Source organism: Peromyscus californicus, unplaced genomic scaffold (genome assembly GCF_007827085.1).
Source record: "Peromyscus californicus insignis strain IS unplaced genomic scaffold, ASM782708v3 Scaffold_3__1_contigs__length_106647218, whole genome shotgun sequence".
NCBI classification, from domain to species: domain Eukaryota; kingdom Metazoa; phylum Chordata; class Mammalia; order Rodentia; family Cricetidae; genus Peromyscus; species Peromyscus californicus.
The window spans coordinates 65,232,388-65,247,514 of NW_026294551.1; the positions used below are offsets into that span (position 1 = coordinate 65,232,388).

The 15,127-nt window shown below is 49.3% G+C and overlaps 1 protein-coding gene across 1 annotated transcript; it reads left to right on the top strand.

Annotated features, from left to right (window-relative positions):
- Positions 1-1,404: 1,404 nt before the first annotated feature.
- LOC128122881 (fatty acid hydroxylase domain-containing protein 2-like) lies at positions 1,405-14,909 on the top strand. The gene is made up of 8 exons (XM_052758692.1): positions 1,405-1,448; positions 4,337-4,428; positions 4,523-4,626; positions 6,564-6,685; positions 10,710-10,915; positions 11,323-11,428; positions 11,709-11,875; positions 13,058-14,909. Exons 1-8 carry the CDS (start codon positions 1,413-1,415, stop codon positions 13,254-13,256), a joined length of 1,032 nt encoding a protein of 343 aa, XP_052614652.1. The 5' UTR covers positions 1,405-1,412; the 3' UTR covers positions 13,257-14,909.
- Positions 14,910-15,127: the final 218 nt, after the last annotated feature.

Sequence of the window (15,127 nt, forward strand, 5' to 3'; positions counted from 1 at the left end):
GTGTGTGTGTGTGTGTAGTCCACAGTTGAAGTTGGGTATCTTCCTCAATCACTCTTCACCTCATTAATACTATGTAGCCTGGCTGCCTCCCAACACTGTAACTAAAAATTAAAAGCATACACCACCATGCCAGACTATCCACCTTAACTTTTGAAGCAGGATCTCTCACTGAACATGGAGTGTTCTGATTCAGCTAGCCTGACTGGCTAGCCAATGAGCCCAGGGGTCCCTTTGTCCTTGACACCCCAGCATTGAGATGACAACTGTGTCCCACTACACCTGGATCCCATTAAACTTCCTTACTCTGAACTCCTATCCTCCTGACTGCTGAGTGCTGGGAATACAGGAACTCTTGCATCATTCTGTCTGCTGTTGGGGTTGGAACCCTGAAATTCCTGAATGCTGCACACCAGCTTCATCACTAAGCCACCCCCACAGCCCTGTGTTGCATTTTTTACAGCAGCTGTCCCTAACCAGTGTGAGGTGACAGCTCATTGTCTCTTAAAGGTAGTGAAACTGAGTATCTTACCATGAACTTATTAAAGCTCTGTCATAAAACAAACAGGCTATTCACTAGCTAGGCCAGGGGCAAATCAAGGCAGGCACTAGACCCCGAGGGCTCTCAGCATGTGCCAGCTGTCCCCAGGCCAACTCCTCCCAGAGAACTGTTGACACAAAAGTCAACAATTGAGAAGAACTCATGTACACTCCTAATTAAATAGAATAAAACAACCAAGAAGTACAGAAAAGGGAAAGGGCAGCGCTGGAGAAATGGCTCAGTCAATAAGAGTGTTCCTCACCTTCAGAGGACCCAGTTCAGGCCCCAGAAGTCACATTCATTGTCTCACAATGACCTGTAGCCCCACCTCCAGTCACTCTGTGAGATGCCCTCTTCAGGCTTCACAGGGACCTGCCCTCATGTGCAATACCCACAACACACAAAAACACCTGCACATAATCTTTTTTAAGGATGTAAGTGTATGATTGCTTTGCCTGCATGTAAGTATATGTACCACATACATGCCTGATGCCTAAGGAGGCCAAAGAGGGCATCAGATCTCCTGGAACTGGAGTTACAGATGGTTTTGAACCATCCTGTGGGTGTTAGGAACAGAACCTGGGTCCTCACAAGAGCAACCAGGGCTCTCAACTGCTGAGCCATCTCTCCAGCCCCCAGTCAGTTTTGTATGAAGCTCTGCCTTCAGTGTTGGAAGAGTCACAGTCCTTGTCTTTGCCCCTCCCAACGCTCTTTCTTTCTGGCATTTTCTTAGCTCTTTACTGTTCATTTCCCCAGTATAAGTTTTAGGATCAGTTTGTCTGGTGCCAGCCTTGTCCTCCTTCACTGTCCCCTCCCCAGCGGCATGTGGCAGGGACTCCAAAACCTGTGCTTTGTCTTCCAGATGAGAGGAGACATGGAAAGCCCAAGACATCATGGGAAGTCCAACCAGGTAAGCACCTGCTCTCCCACTGTGCTGGTTAAGGGTAGCTCCTCCCTGGGGGCTCCATAGTCTCCTGTTCCCTTTTGCTCTCTACATAGTCCTGGCTGTCCTGGAATTTCTATGTAGACCAGGTTGGCCTCAAAATCAGAAATGCACCAGCCTCTGGCTCCTGAGTGTGAGGATGAAAGATGTGTGCCACCAGTCCCTGGCTCTTTTATGTTTTCTATACAGTCCAAGGCTTCAGGGGTGGCTGCTCCAAGGTGATATTTTCATTTTAGTGACCAGGCACAGAGCACCAGGATCCAAACCCCTTTATGACTACACAATGTACTTGCTTCTCTCTCTCTCTCTCTCTCTCTCTCTCTCTCTCTCTCTCTCTCTCTCTCTCTCTTTCTCTCTCTCTCTCTCTCTCTCTCATCTCATCTCTCTCTATCTCTGTGTGTGTGTGTGTGTGTGTGTGTGTGTGTGTGTGTGAGAGAGAGAGAGAGAGAGAGAGAGAGAGAGAGAGAGAGAGAGAGAGAGAGCTGGAAAGTTCATAACCTTTTACACTGACCCTCTTCTCTCTGTCTCAGCCCTGAGCTTTGGAACTGGTCATTTCTTCAACTGCTGTAGAGACAATAAAGCTGCCATGCACTGAGAGGTGGAGGGACATCCTTTGACCCAGCTCAGCTCTACACTGCATGTCCCTGCACTCCAAGGGGACCATTGTTCTTTATCTGGCCTGCTGCAGAGCTCAGGAAACCCTCCTGAGCAATCCTGTAGATGAAATTCACCCTTTCTTTTTATTTTTTTTGTAATTTTAAAACAGGATTTATTTTATTCTATGTGTCTGAGCGTGTACCACCAGACCCAGCTCTGAAATTCAACTTTTCATTGACTAATGCAGTTTATTGAATCCAAGAGCTTTAGAATCCCCAAACTGACTGGGCAGTGCTGGTGAATGCCTTTAATTGTAGCACTAAGAAAGCAGAGGCAGGCAGATCTCTGTGAGTTTGAGATCAGCCTGATCTGCAGAGCAAGTTCCAGGACAGCCAGAGCTACACAGAGAAAATGTTTCAAAAATTAAAAACTAAAACAAACAAAAAAAGAAACAAAAAAAATCCCCAACTGTGACCATACCTTTAATCTCAGCACTTGTGAAGCAGAAGCAGGCAAGCAGGCAGATCTCTGTAAGTTCAAGGCCAGCCTGGTTCACATAAGGAGTTCTACGACAACACAGTGAGACCAAGTCTCAAAAACAAAAACAGTAACAAAAAAACACAAAAACCCATACAAACAAACAAACAAATAAAAAATCCTGTAACAGTCCAGAAAGTCGCTGAATTGTCCTCAGAACACTAAAAGGGATTCACTGGGACAGCCCAAAAAGCTTGTCAAAGTTAGAGTGATTTGTGTCAGAGAAGAAGTTCTTGGGCTGGGGAGATGATTTGGTCATTAAGGTACTTGCATGTAAGCATGAGGAACCGAGTTCAATCCCCAGAAGGGATGTAAAGGCAGGGTACCACAGTATGTACTTGTAATCCCAGCCCTGGGGAGGAAAACACAGCCTGAGACCTTGGGCTTGCTGGCCAGCCAACCAAGCCTCATCAGTGAACTTCAGGTCCCAGTTAGAGATTCTGTTGCAAAAGACAAGGTGGGCAGGCCTGAGGATCAACACCCAGGGATGGCATCTGGCATGTGCGCACGCACACACACACACACACACACACACACACACACACACACACACACACACAGTACAAGTTGTGATTGGTCTGGGGCAATCCAATCTAGACAGAGGGCAGGTAGAGAAAGAGACTTCAGAGTAGGAAAGGAGAGACGAGAGAGTGCATTCCTGAGGCTGTGCCCTAACGTGTACCTTCACTGGCTGTGAAAAGGACTTTTTATCTTTGGATGGAGAGTAGAATAGACAGGGCTGAGAGCTGACTTGAAGATTCAGGTTTCTGGGAATGGACCCATGAAACCATATGGCCCTCGGGTCTTGAGTCTGGAAGAAAGTAGTGTCCTCTCAGGTCAGCTCCGTGAAAGTTCCGTGTCTGTCCTAGTCATTAGCTGGAGTGAGACCTGGTGTCCACATCATAGAGACCCTACATCCAGTATGTCCTATGTGTTTGTTGTTTTTTGAGACAGGGTGTCTCTGTGTAGCCCTGGATGTCCTGGAACTCACTTTGTAGACCAGGCTGGCCTCCAACTCAGAGATCCACCTGCCTCTGCCTCCCAAGTGCTGGATGTAAAGGCGTGCTCCACCACTGCCCTGCTAATTATGTCCTCTGAAGGACTATAAGCAGAGCACAGCAGGCTGAGGAAGAGTGTGCTGTGACATTTGTCATCCATGTCTACAGTACAAGGGATGTGGGTGTGACACTGGGAGAGGCCTGGGACCCTGCTACTTGGTCTTCATGCCTTCTATGACCTCTAGTTTAGAATGTTTTGGACATTGTGTAAGGGCCATAATCCAGTGGTTGTCAGTGAACAATTGGAGACAGGGTTTCAAGCAGGCCAGGCCGACACTGAATTCTTCATCTCCCTGTGCCCACCTCCCAAGAGCTGGGATTACAGTTGTGTGCCACCATACCTGCCTGTAATTGTGACCATTGAAAAGGAGACTCCAGGACACACTGAGTGGCTCCTTACCTTTGCCATGAGGTCTGATGACATACACATGGCACAGCTGTTCAATGCCTTTTCCATCCAGATCTGGGCGGCAACATTGCTCAACAGTATCTTGAAGTTGGAGCAATCCTCTTCCCTCCCCCAGTCTAGAGTCCTGGTTTTCACAAACACACCCAGACACAGCCAAGAGCCCTTGGTAGGGAAGGACCTTCCACAGACAGGGAAAGGTCATCCACCTGCTCCCAGCAGGAGCCTGATCGGCCTGACACCCTCACCTCCTGCAGGAAGGACACATCTGGGGCTCCATGAGGAGGACAGCTCTCATCCTGGGCTCTGGGCTGCTCTTGTCTGTAGCCTTCTGGAACTCAGTCACATGGTAAGCATGCCCCACATCTTTGGGGTGGAGGCAGGGCATGAAAGAACTGGCTTCCCCATCTGCTCGCAACCATGTAAATGCTTTTCTCTCCAAGGCATCTTCAGAGGTTTTGGGGTGCTTCTGGCTACTTTTGGCAGACCCAGTGGGAGAAACTGCTGTCTACATTTGAAGGCAACGAGTGGATGCTGTTCCTTATAGGTGAGGATGCAAGTTGAGGGCTGTGTGTTGGACTCCACACTTGTTCTTTCCCCATACTAGTTCATTATCATTTGTTGTTGTCGTTTTATTATCATTATTATATTTATTTCATGTGCCTATGAAGGAGGCATGAGCATGCCAGAGCACGCATGTGGAGGTCAGAGGACAATTGCAGAAGTTGGTTCTTGCCTTCTACCATGTGGTACTGGGAACTGAACTCAGGTGTCAAGCTTGCTGCAAATGCCTTTACCTGTTTGTGGCTTCAATCTGCTGCTTCTTGTTGGGTTATTTGTTTTTGGTGTTGGTTTTTTTCAAGACAGGGTTTCACTGTGTAGTTTTGGCACCTGTCCTGGCTCTCTCTCTGGAGACCAGGCTGGTTTGAACTCACAGAGATCCTAGTGGTTCTGCCTCCTTAGTGCTGGATTAGACTTGTAGCCACCACTACTTGACCTTGTTGTGTTTTGTTTTTTTTTTTTTTTTTTTTTTTTTGGTTTTTCGAGACAGGGTTTCTCTGTGTAGATTTGTGCCTTTCCTGGAACTCACTTTGGAGACCAGGCTGGCCTCGAACTCACAGAGATCTTCCTGGCTCTGCCTCCCGAGTGCTGGGATTAAAGGCGTGCCCCACCACTGCCCTGCTTGTTGTGTTTTTTGAGACAGGGTCTCATTATGTAGTCATGGCTGTCCTGGAATTCAGATTATAGACCAGGCTGTACTTTCACTCACAGATATCCTCCTGCCTCTGCTTCTTGACTGTTAGGATTACAGCATGCTCCACTACCTGCCCAACCTGCTGTTTTTAACCAAGGTTTTTGCTGAAAACTTGTAGCCAACTGCCCCGTGAGCAAGGGCTTAATATTTCAAAGTGGCAGCTCTGTTCTGTCATGTGAAGGACTCTTAGGTCATCTCCTACTCACAGAGCATTAGGCTACTCTAAATGTTTCCTGTGATTAAAATTACAATTTATTTCCTGTATGTGTTTGTGTGTATGCTTGAGTCTATGCACCATGCTCATATATGAGCTGGGAGGTCAGAGGAGGGTATTGGTTTTCCTTGGAGTTGCAAATGGTTGGGAGCCACGATGTGGGTGCTGTGAATTGTACCTGGGTCCTCTGGAAAAGCAGCCAGTGATCTTAATTGTTGAGCCATGTCTCTCTATCCCCCAGGTATTCTTGTGATTTTTATTTTATTTTGATTTTTCCAGACAAGGTTTCTCTGTGTAGCCCTGGCTGTACTGAACCTAACTATGTAGACGAGTCTGGCCTCAAACTCACACATATCTGCCTGCTTCTGCCTCCCAAGTCCTGGGATTAAAGGCCTGCACCACCAAGGTCCCACTTCTAAAATATTTATGGAGTGTCAGCACTGGGAATAATAGACCAGGCAGGCAAACTGTTTCACCATCCATAAGGAACACTGCTCAGAGCAAAATGAAATGTCATCAGTAACTGTGCTTAGAGGGTACAGCAGCAACACTTATCCCAGCAGGCAGATGAGGCCGGAGGATTGCCATGAGTTTGGGGTCTGTCTGGACTATACAGTGAGTTTCAGAGCAGCCTAGGACAGAGTGAGACCCTGCCTCTAAACAAGTCAAACAAAACAAAACAAAACCCAAAACCCCAGGTGTGGTGAGACACACCTTTAATGCCAGCATTTGAGAGGCCAAGCCAGGGGTGAAATGAGTTCAAGGCCAGCCTGGACTACACAGAGAGACCCTGTCACAAACACACACACAGGGGAGGGGTGAACACACATAGTCAGACTGACAGACAGACAAGACAGAACAAACACGGACATTTAGTGACTTTTCCAGATTCCATGGCTAGGACACAAGCAGTGTGCCACCAGGCAGGGACAGATCCATGCAGGTGTTCAGTCACTTCCTAGTGAGCTACTGTTGTACCCAGGGCTGCTCTAGGACCCTCTGCTCTCTGCCTCAGGTGCTGCCCTGGTGCCTGGGCTCTGCTTCTGGGGCTTCAATGGCCTCCTGCTGGTGGTGGACACCACAGGAAAACCCACCTTCATCTCCTGTTACCGCATCCAACTGGGCAAGAATGAGCCGGTGAGTGTCACTGCGGCTGTTAGTCTGGGGATGCAGGGACCAGAGTCAGGGCAAGAAGATGACTTACCTTCCAGGTGACCTGAATCCAGCTAAGAGAGAAGGGAGCGTGTGTGTGAGTGTGTGTGTGTGTGTGTGTGTGTGTGTGTGTGTGTGTGTGTGTGTGTGTGTGTGTGTGCTTGGTTGGTAGAGTGCTTGTCTAACCTGAAAGAAGCCCTGGGTTCCACCCCCAAAGCACATATGCCATGTAAGGGTGTGCAGCTATAATCCAAGTATTCAGGGAAGTGGAGGCAGGAAGATTAGAAGTTTAAGGTCATCCTTGACTACATGAGAAGTCTGAATGTACCTAGGGCTACATGAGACCCTGTCTAAAAGAAAAGGCCAGTGAGATGGTTCAGCAAGTAAGGTCATCTGCTGCCAAGCCCGAAGACCTGAGTTTGATCCCTGGAACCCACACAGAGGAAGAAGAAAAACTTCATTTATTCTGACCTTCAGGTGCTCATCAGGGCACAGAGACACCTATACACACACACACACACACACACACACACACACACACACACACACACACACACACACACCAGTAAAAAAAACAAAATGAAAAGGCCACTCAGCCAGTCACCAGTCTACACCAATGTCCTGGTCTTGTTGTTCCCAGCACAGGATGCCTCATGACACTGTGCTTAGCGTATTAGGGAAAGAAATGACTGCCTCAGCCTGGCCTGGGCTGTCTCAGAGACACCAGCAGCACTTTACCCATGGCACAGGGACCATGGATCTGAAACCAGACATCCACTGCCCCAAGGGAGGAAACTTCACTGTGGCAGATGGTGGTGCAGACCGTGGATGAATGAGGTAGTCATGTTAGCAAATCCTTATTTATTTTTTTGTTAAGACAGGATCTCTCTATGTAGTTCTGCCTGTCCTGGAACTCACTATGTAGACCAGTGTGGCCTTGAACTCACAGAGATCAGCCTGCCTCTGCCTCCCAGGTGCTGATATCAAAGGCATGCACCACCATCATCCAAGGCAGCCAGCAGAGTGAGCTGTCAAGATAACCACAGGAAGGCAGGAACAGCTCCAGCTTCTTAGCAGCTGCACTTGCTCACTGTAGGGGCTGAATCACCACACTGCAGTCTGGCCCTGCCTGCCTGCTGCTCTGACAACCTGCAGACAATCTTCCCTTACACAACCCTGCAGAGGTTGATTAGGAAAACAAGCTGTTCCCTCAGCCCCACCCAACTCTCCTGGCAATTGGCTGTTAACCTGCCCAGGTGCCCAATGAGTCACCTCTGCTCTCAAGGAGTCTGCCCAGCCTGACCCTGAAGGCAGTAGGGTGGAAAGGAGTCCTGGTGGAGCCCTGTGAAATGGTCCCCTCCTGAGAGGACAGCCGCCAGAGAGCTGGGAGGCCCCTCCAGCTCCCCCTGGCAGAACAGCCTGGAAGCCCTTGTGTCAGTATTTGGCCTGTAAGACCCTTTCATCTGCAGACCTTCTGTCTCTGAGCAGCCACCATGACTAAATGCCTTCATCTTCAGGCTGAGCACTGTGGGGGCTGTCATGTTTCAGATGAAGCTTTGTCATGGACCCTGGGTATCACATGACATAGACTAGAACATCCTCTTTCTTCCCTTCTCCCAACCCAAACAGGGTCTCATTGGGCCCAGCCGGCCTCCACCTTCCTATATAGTTGAGGATGACCTTGAACTCCTATCTTCCTTCCTCCACCTCAGTATGTTATGATACTGAGGATCAATCCCAGGGCTCAAGGACACCAAGAAGGCCCTCTACCCACTAAGCCATGTCCCAGCCCTACCCTGGGCCTTTCCAGCTCCAGGGCTCCTACAGATCCTCAGCAGTCTACAGCTCTAGATATCATGTGCCACCTGGAAACCTTTCTGTATGCAGTGACTAGAGAGCAGTAGGCAGTGTGGGGGCTTCTCCCAGAGGCCAAGGTCTAGAGGTGAGGGACCTGTTCAAGTTTCAGCTTTCCAGGCCGCAGAGGCAGAGCTCAACCCATGAAACTCCAGGGCAGCACACCTGTGCTTCAGACTTTCTGAGGACACATCAGGAAGGAGCTTGGGACCATCTAGTCCCTGGCTAGCTGTGGGAGGTGCTGACTTTTGAAGGATCCTAGGAACAGGCTGCAGTGGGAGCTGATGGCGGCAGGCATTCCTAGCATCCTAGCCTGCCCACACAGACACTCTCCCATTCTCTCCTTCCTAACCTGGCTCCTGCTGCACCAAGGGAATGAAAGCCCCATAACCAGCTCCAACAGCACTGGGTCTCATGCTGTGTTCTGGCTTGTGCCTGCCAGTCTCCTGGCTCCTGTCCTTTTTGATCCAGGAAATGACTCTGCATGCTTCCCTCTTTCTTACTATTCTGTCTCTTTCAAAACCCAGCTAATTTCTCTTTGAATTGTCACGTAAATGCTTTACTTTTCCCATCTCTAAAAAGTAAAACACAAACCTTGGCTGGGTGTGATGGCACAGAGCTGGAATGGTGGCATCGAGAGGGAGGTAGGAGGAGAGATCAGGAGTTCAAGAGCAGCTTTCCCTACATGAGACTGTTTCAATACATTAAAAAATGTGTGTGGGTGCTTTGTCTGCATGTATGTCTGTGTACCACACATATGGGGCACCCAGAGTCCACAAGAAGATACCAGAGTGACAGTAAGGAGCCACCATATGCATGCTGGGAATCTCACTGGGTGCTCTGTAAAAACAGCCAGTGCTGGTACTCAGTCATCTCTCCAGCAGCCAAGACTATTTCCAAATCCAAAACCAGCCCCTGCCCCACTTAACCCAAGTCCACACCGCCTCCTGTTATGCTTCCCATGAAGCACAACTCTCTACAGAGTCAACTATGCACTCAAGCTGTCTACACTGTCTCAGAGTCCTCTGTGCATCTTCTCAGAGCATCTACACTGTCTCAGAGTCCTCTATGCACCTTCTCAGAGATGTCTACACTTTCTCAGAGTCCTCTATGCACCTTCTCAGAGCGGTCTACACTGTCTCAGAATCCTCTATGCACTTTCTCAGAGCGGTCTACACTGTCTCAGAATCCTCTATGCACTTCTCAGAGCTGTCTACACTGTCTCAGAGTCCTCTGTGCACCTTCTCAGAGCTGTCTACACTGTCTCAGAATCCTCTATGCACTTCTCAGAGCGGTCTACACTGTCTTCTCAGAGCTGTCTATGCACTTCTCAGAACTGTCCATGTCCTCTCAGAACGGGCTATGCAGTGTCTGACCCTCCTCTTGGCTGTCTTTTTTCCAGCATTTAATAGTAAGGAAGTTGTAAACATCGAGAAATGTAGGAAAAATATAGGAGACTCATCCACACACCATTTCAGATTCAACCATTTACTCTGTAACTTTTTCCTAAACTGTTACAAGTTTGAGACACTGGGTGACTCCTATTGTTTCTAGTCTCTTTCTGCTGACTCCTCCATCCTGTTTCTCTAGTCCTAATTCTCAGATACCCAGGGGGCATCCTGTAGCCACCAGGGCACTGGGTGGAGGCTGACAGTTCTTAGGTAATGCAAAGTGACCACTTAGCCTTTATTTATGGGACCAGTTTTTCAGCATCTCTGGATTGGCCACAAGTAGAGCTAAGATGGAGGACCTGCCCATGCTGGCCTCACACCCATCCAGATGCCTTGTTCCCTTTATGTGGCTAGGACAGTCTAGCCTGCTCTGAGGTCAGAGACCTCTTCTGAAATCCTTCATCAAGATGGCTAAGCCAATCATCACTGCTTATCTGTTCCTATGTGTTTAACTGGTATTTGCTTCATTGTCCTTGTAGAGCACTGGGTGTTCTGTAGGCCAGAACTCAGTAGTGGCAGACCCTGACCCACAGGACTTATGCTCTGGTGAGGAATTCTCCAGGACAGGCAAGGACTATACAGCTCACCATGGCCAACGCCACACTGTGGACTATCCCAATCACTCCCAAAAGCCCACCCTGAGCAGGTCAGGTAGAGACCTACTTCACATGTCCCCTTTCTCCATTCCTTCTGTCTCCCGGCAGGTGGACCCCGTGAAGCTGCGTCAGTCTATCCGCACAGCTGTTTTCAACCAGACTATGATCTCTCTTCCCATGCTGGTCATCTTCTACCCTTTCTTCAAGTGGAGGGGAGACCCCTGCTGCCGAGACCTGCCCACCTTCCACTGGTTCCTCGTGGAGCTGGCCCTTTTCACCCTCATGGGGGAAATCTTGTTCTACTACTCACATCGGTGAGTTCTCTACATACACACAGCTGGATTCACCCTGGGACAGCTCCCTGGTCAGCAGAGGCCACTGAATGTCTCTGTCCTCAGGCCCCACACCCATAATTGCCTGAGACACAACTTAATCTCCAACTGACATGATGCTAAGTGAAGGAAGAGTTGCCCTGCTTGGGAGACCGGGTCAGTTCCCATCCACTTCCGGAGAGTCCTTTATGGCATCAGTTTCCTTCACCACTGGGGTTACCAGGCAACATAAGCCTGCCTTATCGTCCACAGTCAGACTAGAGGAGGGCAAGGAGTAGATGCCAGCTCCTCAGATGTGGACCTCATTCCCACCTTTGCTTTCTGATGATCTGCTCAGGATGGAGGCAAAGGGCAGGTTGGCAATTACCAACTATCAATTATCTTTCCAGGCTCCTTCACCACCCAACGTTGTACAAGAAAATTCACAAGAAACATCATGAATGGACAGCACCCATTGGTGTGATCTCACTCTATGCCCACCCTATTGAACACGTGGTAAATACAGCCCCTGGAGCTCAGAATGGAGGCTGGTGGTTCTCTGCCCTTGTAATCTTTCTTCCCACTGAAAAGCTGCCATCTCTTAGCTATTCCAGGTGCCCAGTGTGTGTTACATTATTCTCCCCAACCTTCTATACACTGACTCTGCTCCAGAGGAAGGTGAAGCTGAGTTGAGTGTCCTAAGTTACAAGCCAAGGTCTCCCTGCCGCACCACTCAGGGCAGAGTGAACACCCAGCTGGGTCCCTCCATCTCCTGGAATCATCCTCTCTCTTACAGGTTTCCAACATGTTGCCAGTTATGGTGGGTCCTCTAGCAATGGGCTCTCACCTGTCCTCCATCACTGTGTGGTTGTCCTTGGCCCTCATCATCACCACTATCTCCCACTGTGGCTACCACCTGCCTTTCCTGCCCTCACCTGAGTTCCACGACTACCACCACCTCAAGTAAGCCAACAGCACCCTTGTTGCAAGACCCAAGTGTCTGCAGACAGTGGAGTCTCCATCTGAATGTCAGCCAGTCAGGGGGACACCTGGGTACAGGGAAGATGATAACTAGGTAGGGCCACCTCCATCTTTTTTCCTTTCCCTTTGACACCAGGTCCTTCCTGCAGTTTGGAATTATTTGGAAACATTATTTGGGTTCTGTGCCTGCTGAATCTCTCATGAGCCTTGAATCATCTCCTGGAACCTGTGTGCATAAAAATTTGGCACTTTTATGCAATGTGGGCTCTTTCCTTGGTTTTGAGACAGGGTTTTCCATGTAGTCCTTGCTATCCTACTTCTCATGTAGACCAGGCTGGCCTCAAACTCAGAGATCCTCCTGCCTCTGTCTCCCAAGTGGTGGGATTAAAGTTTCCACACCAAAAATAGGCCTCATCCCTTGTCTTGAACCACTCCACCCTCAAAGAAAAGAGGTGTGGCTGGGCGGTGGTGGCGCACGCCTTTAATCCCAGCACTCGGGAGGCAGAGCCAGGCGGATCTCTGTGAGTTCGAGGCCATCCTGGTCTCCAAAGCGAGATCCAGGAAAGGCGCAAAGCTACACAGAGAAACCCTGTCTCGAAAAACCAAAAAAAAAAAAAAAAAAAAAGAGGTGTGAAGGGCGTGGTGGCAGGCCTTTAATCCCAGGACTCAACCGTGGGTCTCTATAGTGAGGTATCTCAGCACCCACCACATGTCTGCTTTGGTCCTGTGCATACCTACAGCCCTAGCACTGAGGAGTCAGGATAGCTGGGGATTTGGTGAACCCAGGTCAGTGGATTTGGTGAAGAGGTGAACTCCAGGTTCAGGAAGAACAAGGTAAAGAGAGGTAAGGTCAGTGGAGAACATCAATGCCCCACACTCTGGTCTCTGTGCATGTAGTCATGCGCAGTACCCAGAAGAGGGCAGGCAGGCACTTGCCCACGATATGAAAGGCCCAGGGTTCAATACTCCAGTTCATAATCACACAGTGGCTCTCAACTTTAACAAAAACCTTAGACCACCCTCAAAGGGAATACTTCCAATGCTCCAGGATGCTGTTATAGCCGGGCAGCACGGTGATGCTAAGCATGGGAAGGAGGGCTGGGACCCAGGGAGAACCACAGCTTCCCACCAGGTTCAGCTGAGACATTCTCTTCCATCCTTCAGGTTCAACCAGTGCTATGGGGTGCTGGGGGTGCTGGATCACCTGCATGGGACTGACATCATGTTTAAGCAGACCAAGGCCTACGAGAGACATGTCCTCCTGCTGGGCTTCACCCCACTTTCAGAGAGCATCCCTGATCCTCCAAAGAAGATGGAGAGTAGTAGTCTGCTTGGACCATCCAGAGTGTTTCCTCACAAGTAGGAGGTGTGGAGACTGCCTGGGGGCCATGCCGCCCTTAACAACTTGCCTCCTTTGGCCACCATACTCTGAGGACTGTACCATTAGGGTAAAGGGAATGCATGCTTCCTGTCGGGACAAGGCCATGGTATGATCTGGGCTTCTCTCAAACTACTTCTCATGTTCGTTAGGACCAGGAGTTGACTTAGGAAAGAAGAACTAGCTATTTGGGCTGGAGGCCATCCAATGGAGAAAAGTCACTGAGAGCCTGGGGGAAGCCTTGGTCCTCGGCTCCAATACCCCAAAGAGCTAGCTCCCCTGAGGCCTAGGTTGGATACGGAGAATGGGGTGATAGTGGGACTGGAGGCTTCCTGGCTCCACACACTTCTTTCACACCCATAGCCAGGGCACCCTGTGGTAGTCACAGGCCACATGTGTTGACATGCTAGATGTGGTCCCTGCTTCCTACCAAGAAAGCCTGGGTGACTTTTGCCCTCCAAAGATACAAACCCTTCAGAAGAAACAATGACAGGCCACAAGATTTTCTCGGTATGACGTGCATGATTTTAATCCCAGCCCTCGGGAGGCAGAGGCATGTGGATCTCTGTGAGTTCGAGGCCAGCCTGGTCTACAAAGTGAGTTCCAGGAAAGGCACAAAGCTACACAGAGAAACTTTGTCTCGAAAAACAATAACAAAATAAAACAAAAATTAAGCATTTGAAACACCATAGGGTGACCCCAGCTTTGCACACTCCAGACACTGATTTCAAAAACACAAGACCTTGCAGATTGCTGCTCTGCCAGCCAGGCTCCCTGGTAAGGGATGTCAGGCTTTGTGGGCTCAGCATTACCACCCCCACTGAAGCCCCCTGGTGTGGGTGTGCCTGTCACCTCATCATGAGCCCACAGCCACACTGGCTGCAGTGGTCGCCATCTGGGCAGGCTGTCAGAGGAGCTACCTGGGATGAGAGGATTTGGTCTCTATGTGTCATCCTGAGTGTTTCAGCTGCTCATCATCTAGATATTCTAAACTGTCAAAAAGGTGTGCCTGTGTGTGTGTGTGTGTGTGTGTGTGTGTGTGTGTGTGTGTGTCCACCCTCTAGGGCACACACTCAGACAAAATGCATGTGTGTGTATCTGTGCACTCCTGCAGAGATCAGAAGACACCAGTATCCTTGTAGTTGGAGTTACAGATGTTTGTAGGACACCTGGCTCACTATATGGTTCTGGGATTAAAACTCCAGTTCTCATGTATGGTGATATTTTATTCGTGCTAAAATGTAATTTTATTTGTATGTTAATAAGTAAAGTTGCCTGGTGGTCAGAGCTAATAGCAAGCCAATTAGCAGAAGTCTGGCACTGGTAGCACATGCCCTTAATCCCAATCACATGGCAGGCAGAGTCTGTGTGTTCAAGGACATAGCCAGCATGGAGATACAGGCCTTTAATCTCAATACCAACCATAGAGACCTGGAAGTCTATATAGACAGACAGTTATAAGGAGATCATGTGGTTGAGTTTAGAACCAATGAGAAAGCAGAACAGAAAGTCAATAAAAAATACAGACACACAGGAAGTAGGTCTCTTTCTCAGGGAAGAATGGTAGTGGCAGAAGGTGGTAAGAAGGTGGTCTCAGTTCTTGGCTACTGCTCTCTGATCTCTGGGCTTTTAACTCTGCATTTGACTCCTGGTTTCTTATTTAATAAGACTGTTCAGAATTACATCTACATTTGGCGCCCACATGGCAAGAATTCATTAAAAACCACAGACTCGGCCGGCTCTGCCTGGCTCTGCCTGGCGCCTGGTCTGACTGACTCGGCCAGAGTTCACAGGCCCCAGGCCCGGCCGGCAACTCTCGAGGTGGGAGTTTAAGGAAGCCTGAGCCCAGGCTCGAC

Excerpts from the sequence above, each read along its gene's own strand:
- LOC128122881 (XM_052758692.1), top strand. The coding sequence starts at position 1,413 with ATGGAAAGCCCAAGACATCATGGGAAGTCCAACCAG. Across the intron at positions 1,449-4,336 it reads ATCATGGGAAGTCCAACCAG|GAAGGACACATCTGGGGCTC; the intron begins GTAAGCACCTGC and ends CACCTCCTGCAG. Across the intron at positions 4,627-6,563 it reads GTGGATGCTGTTCCTTATAG|GTGCTGCCCTGGTGCCTGGG; the intron begins GTGAGGATGCAA and ends TCTCTGCCTCAG.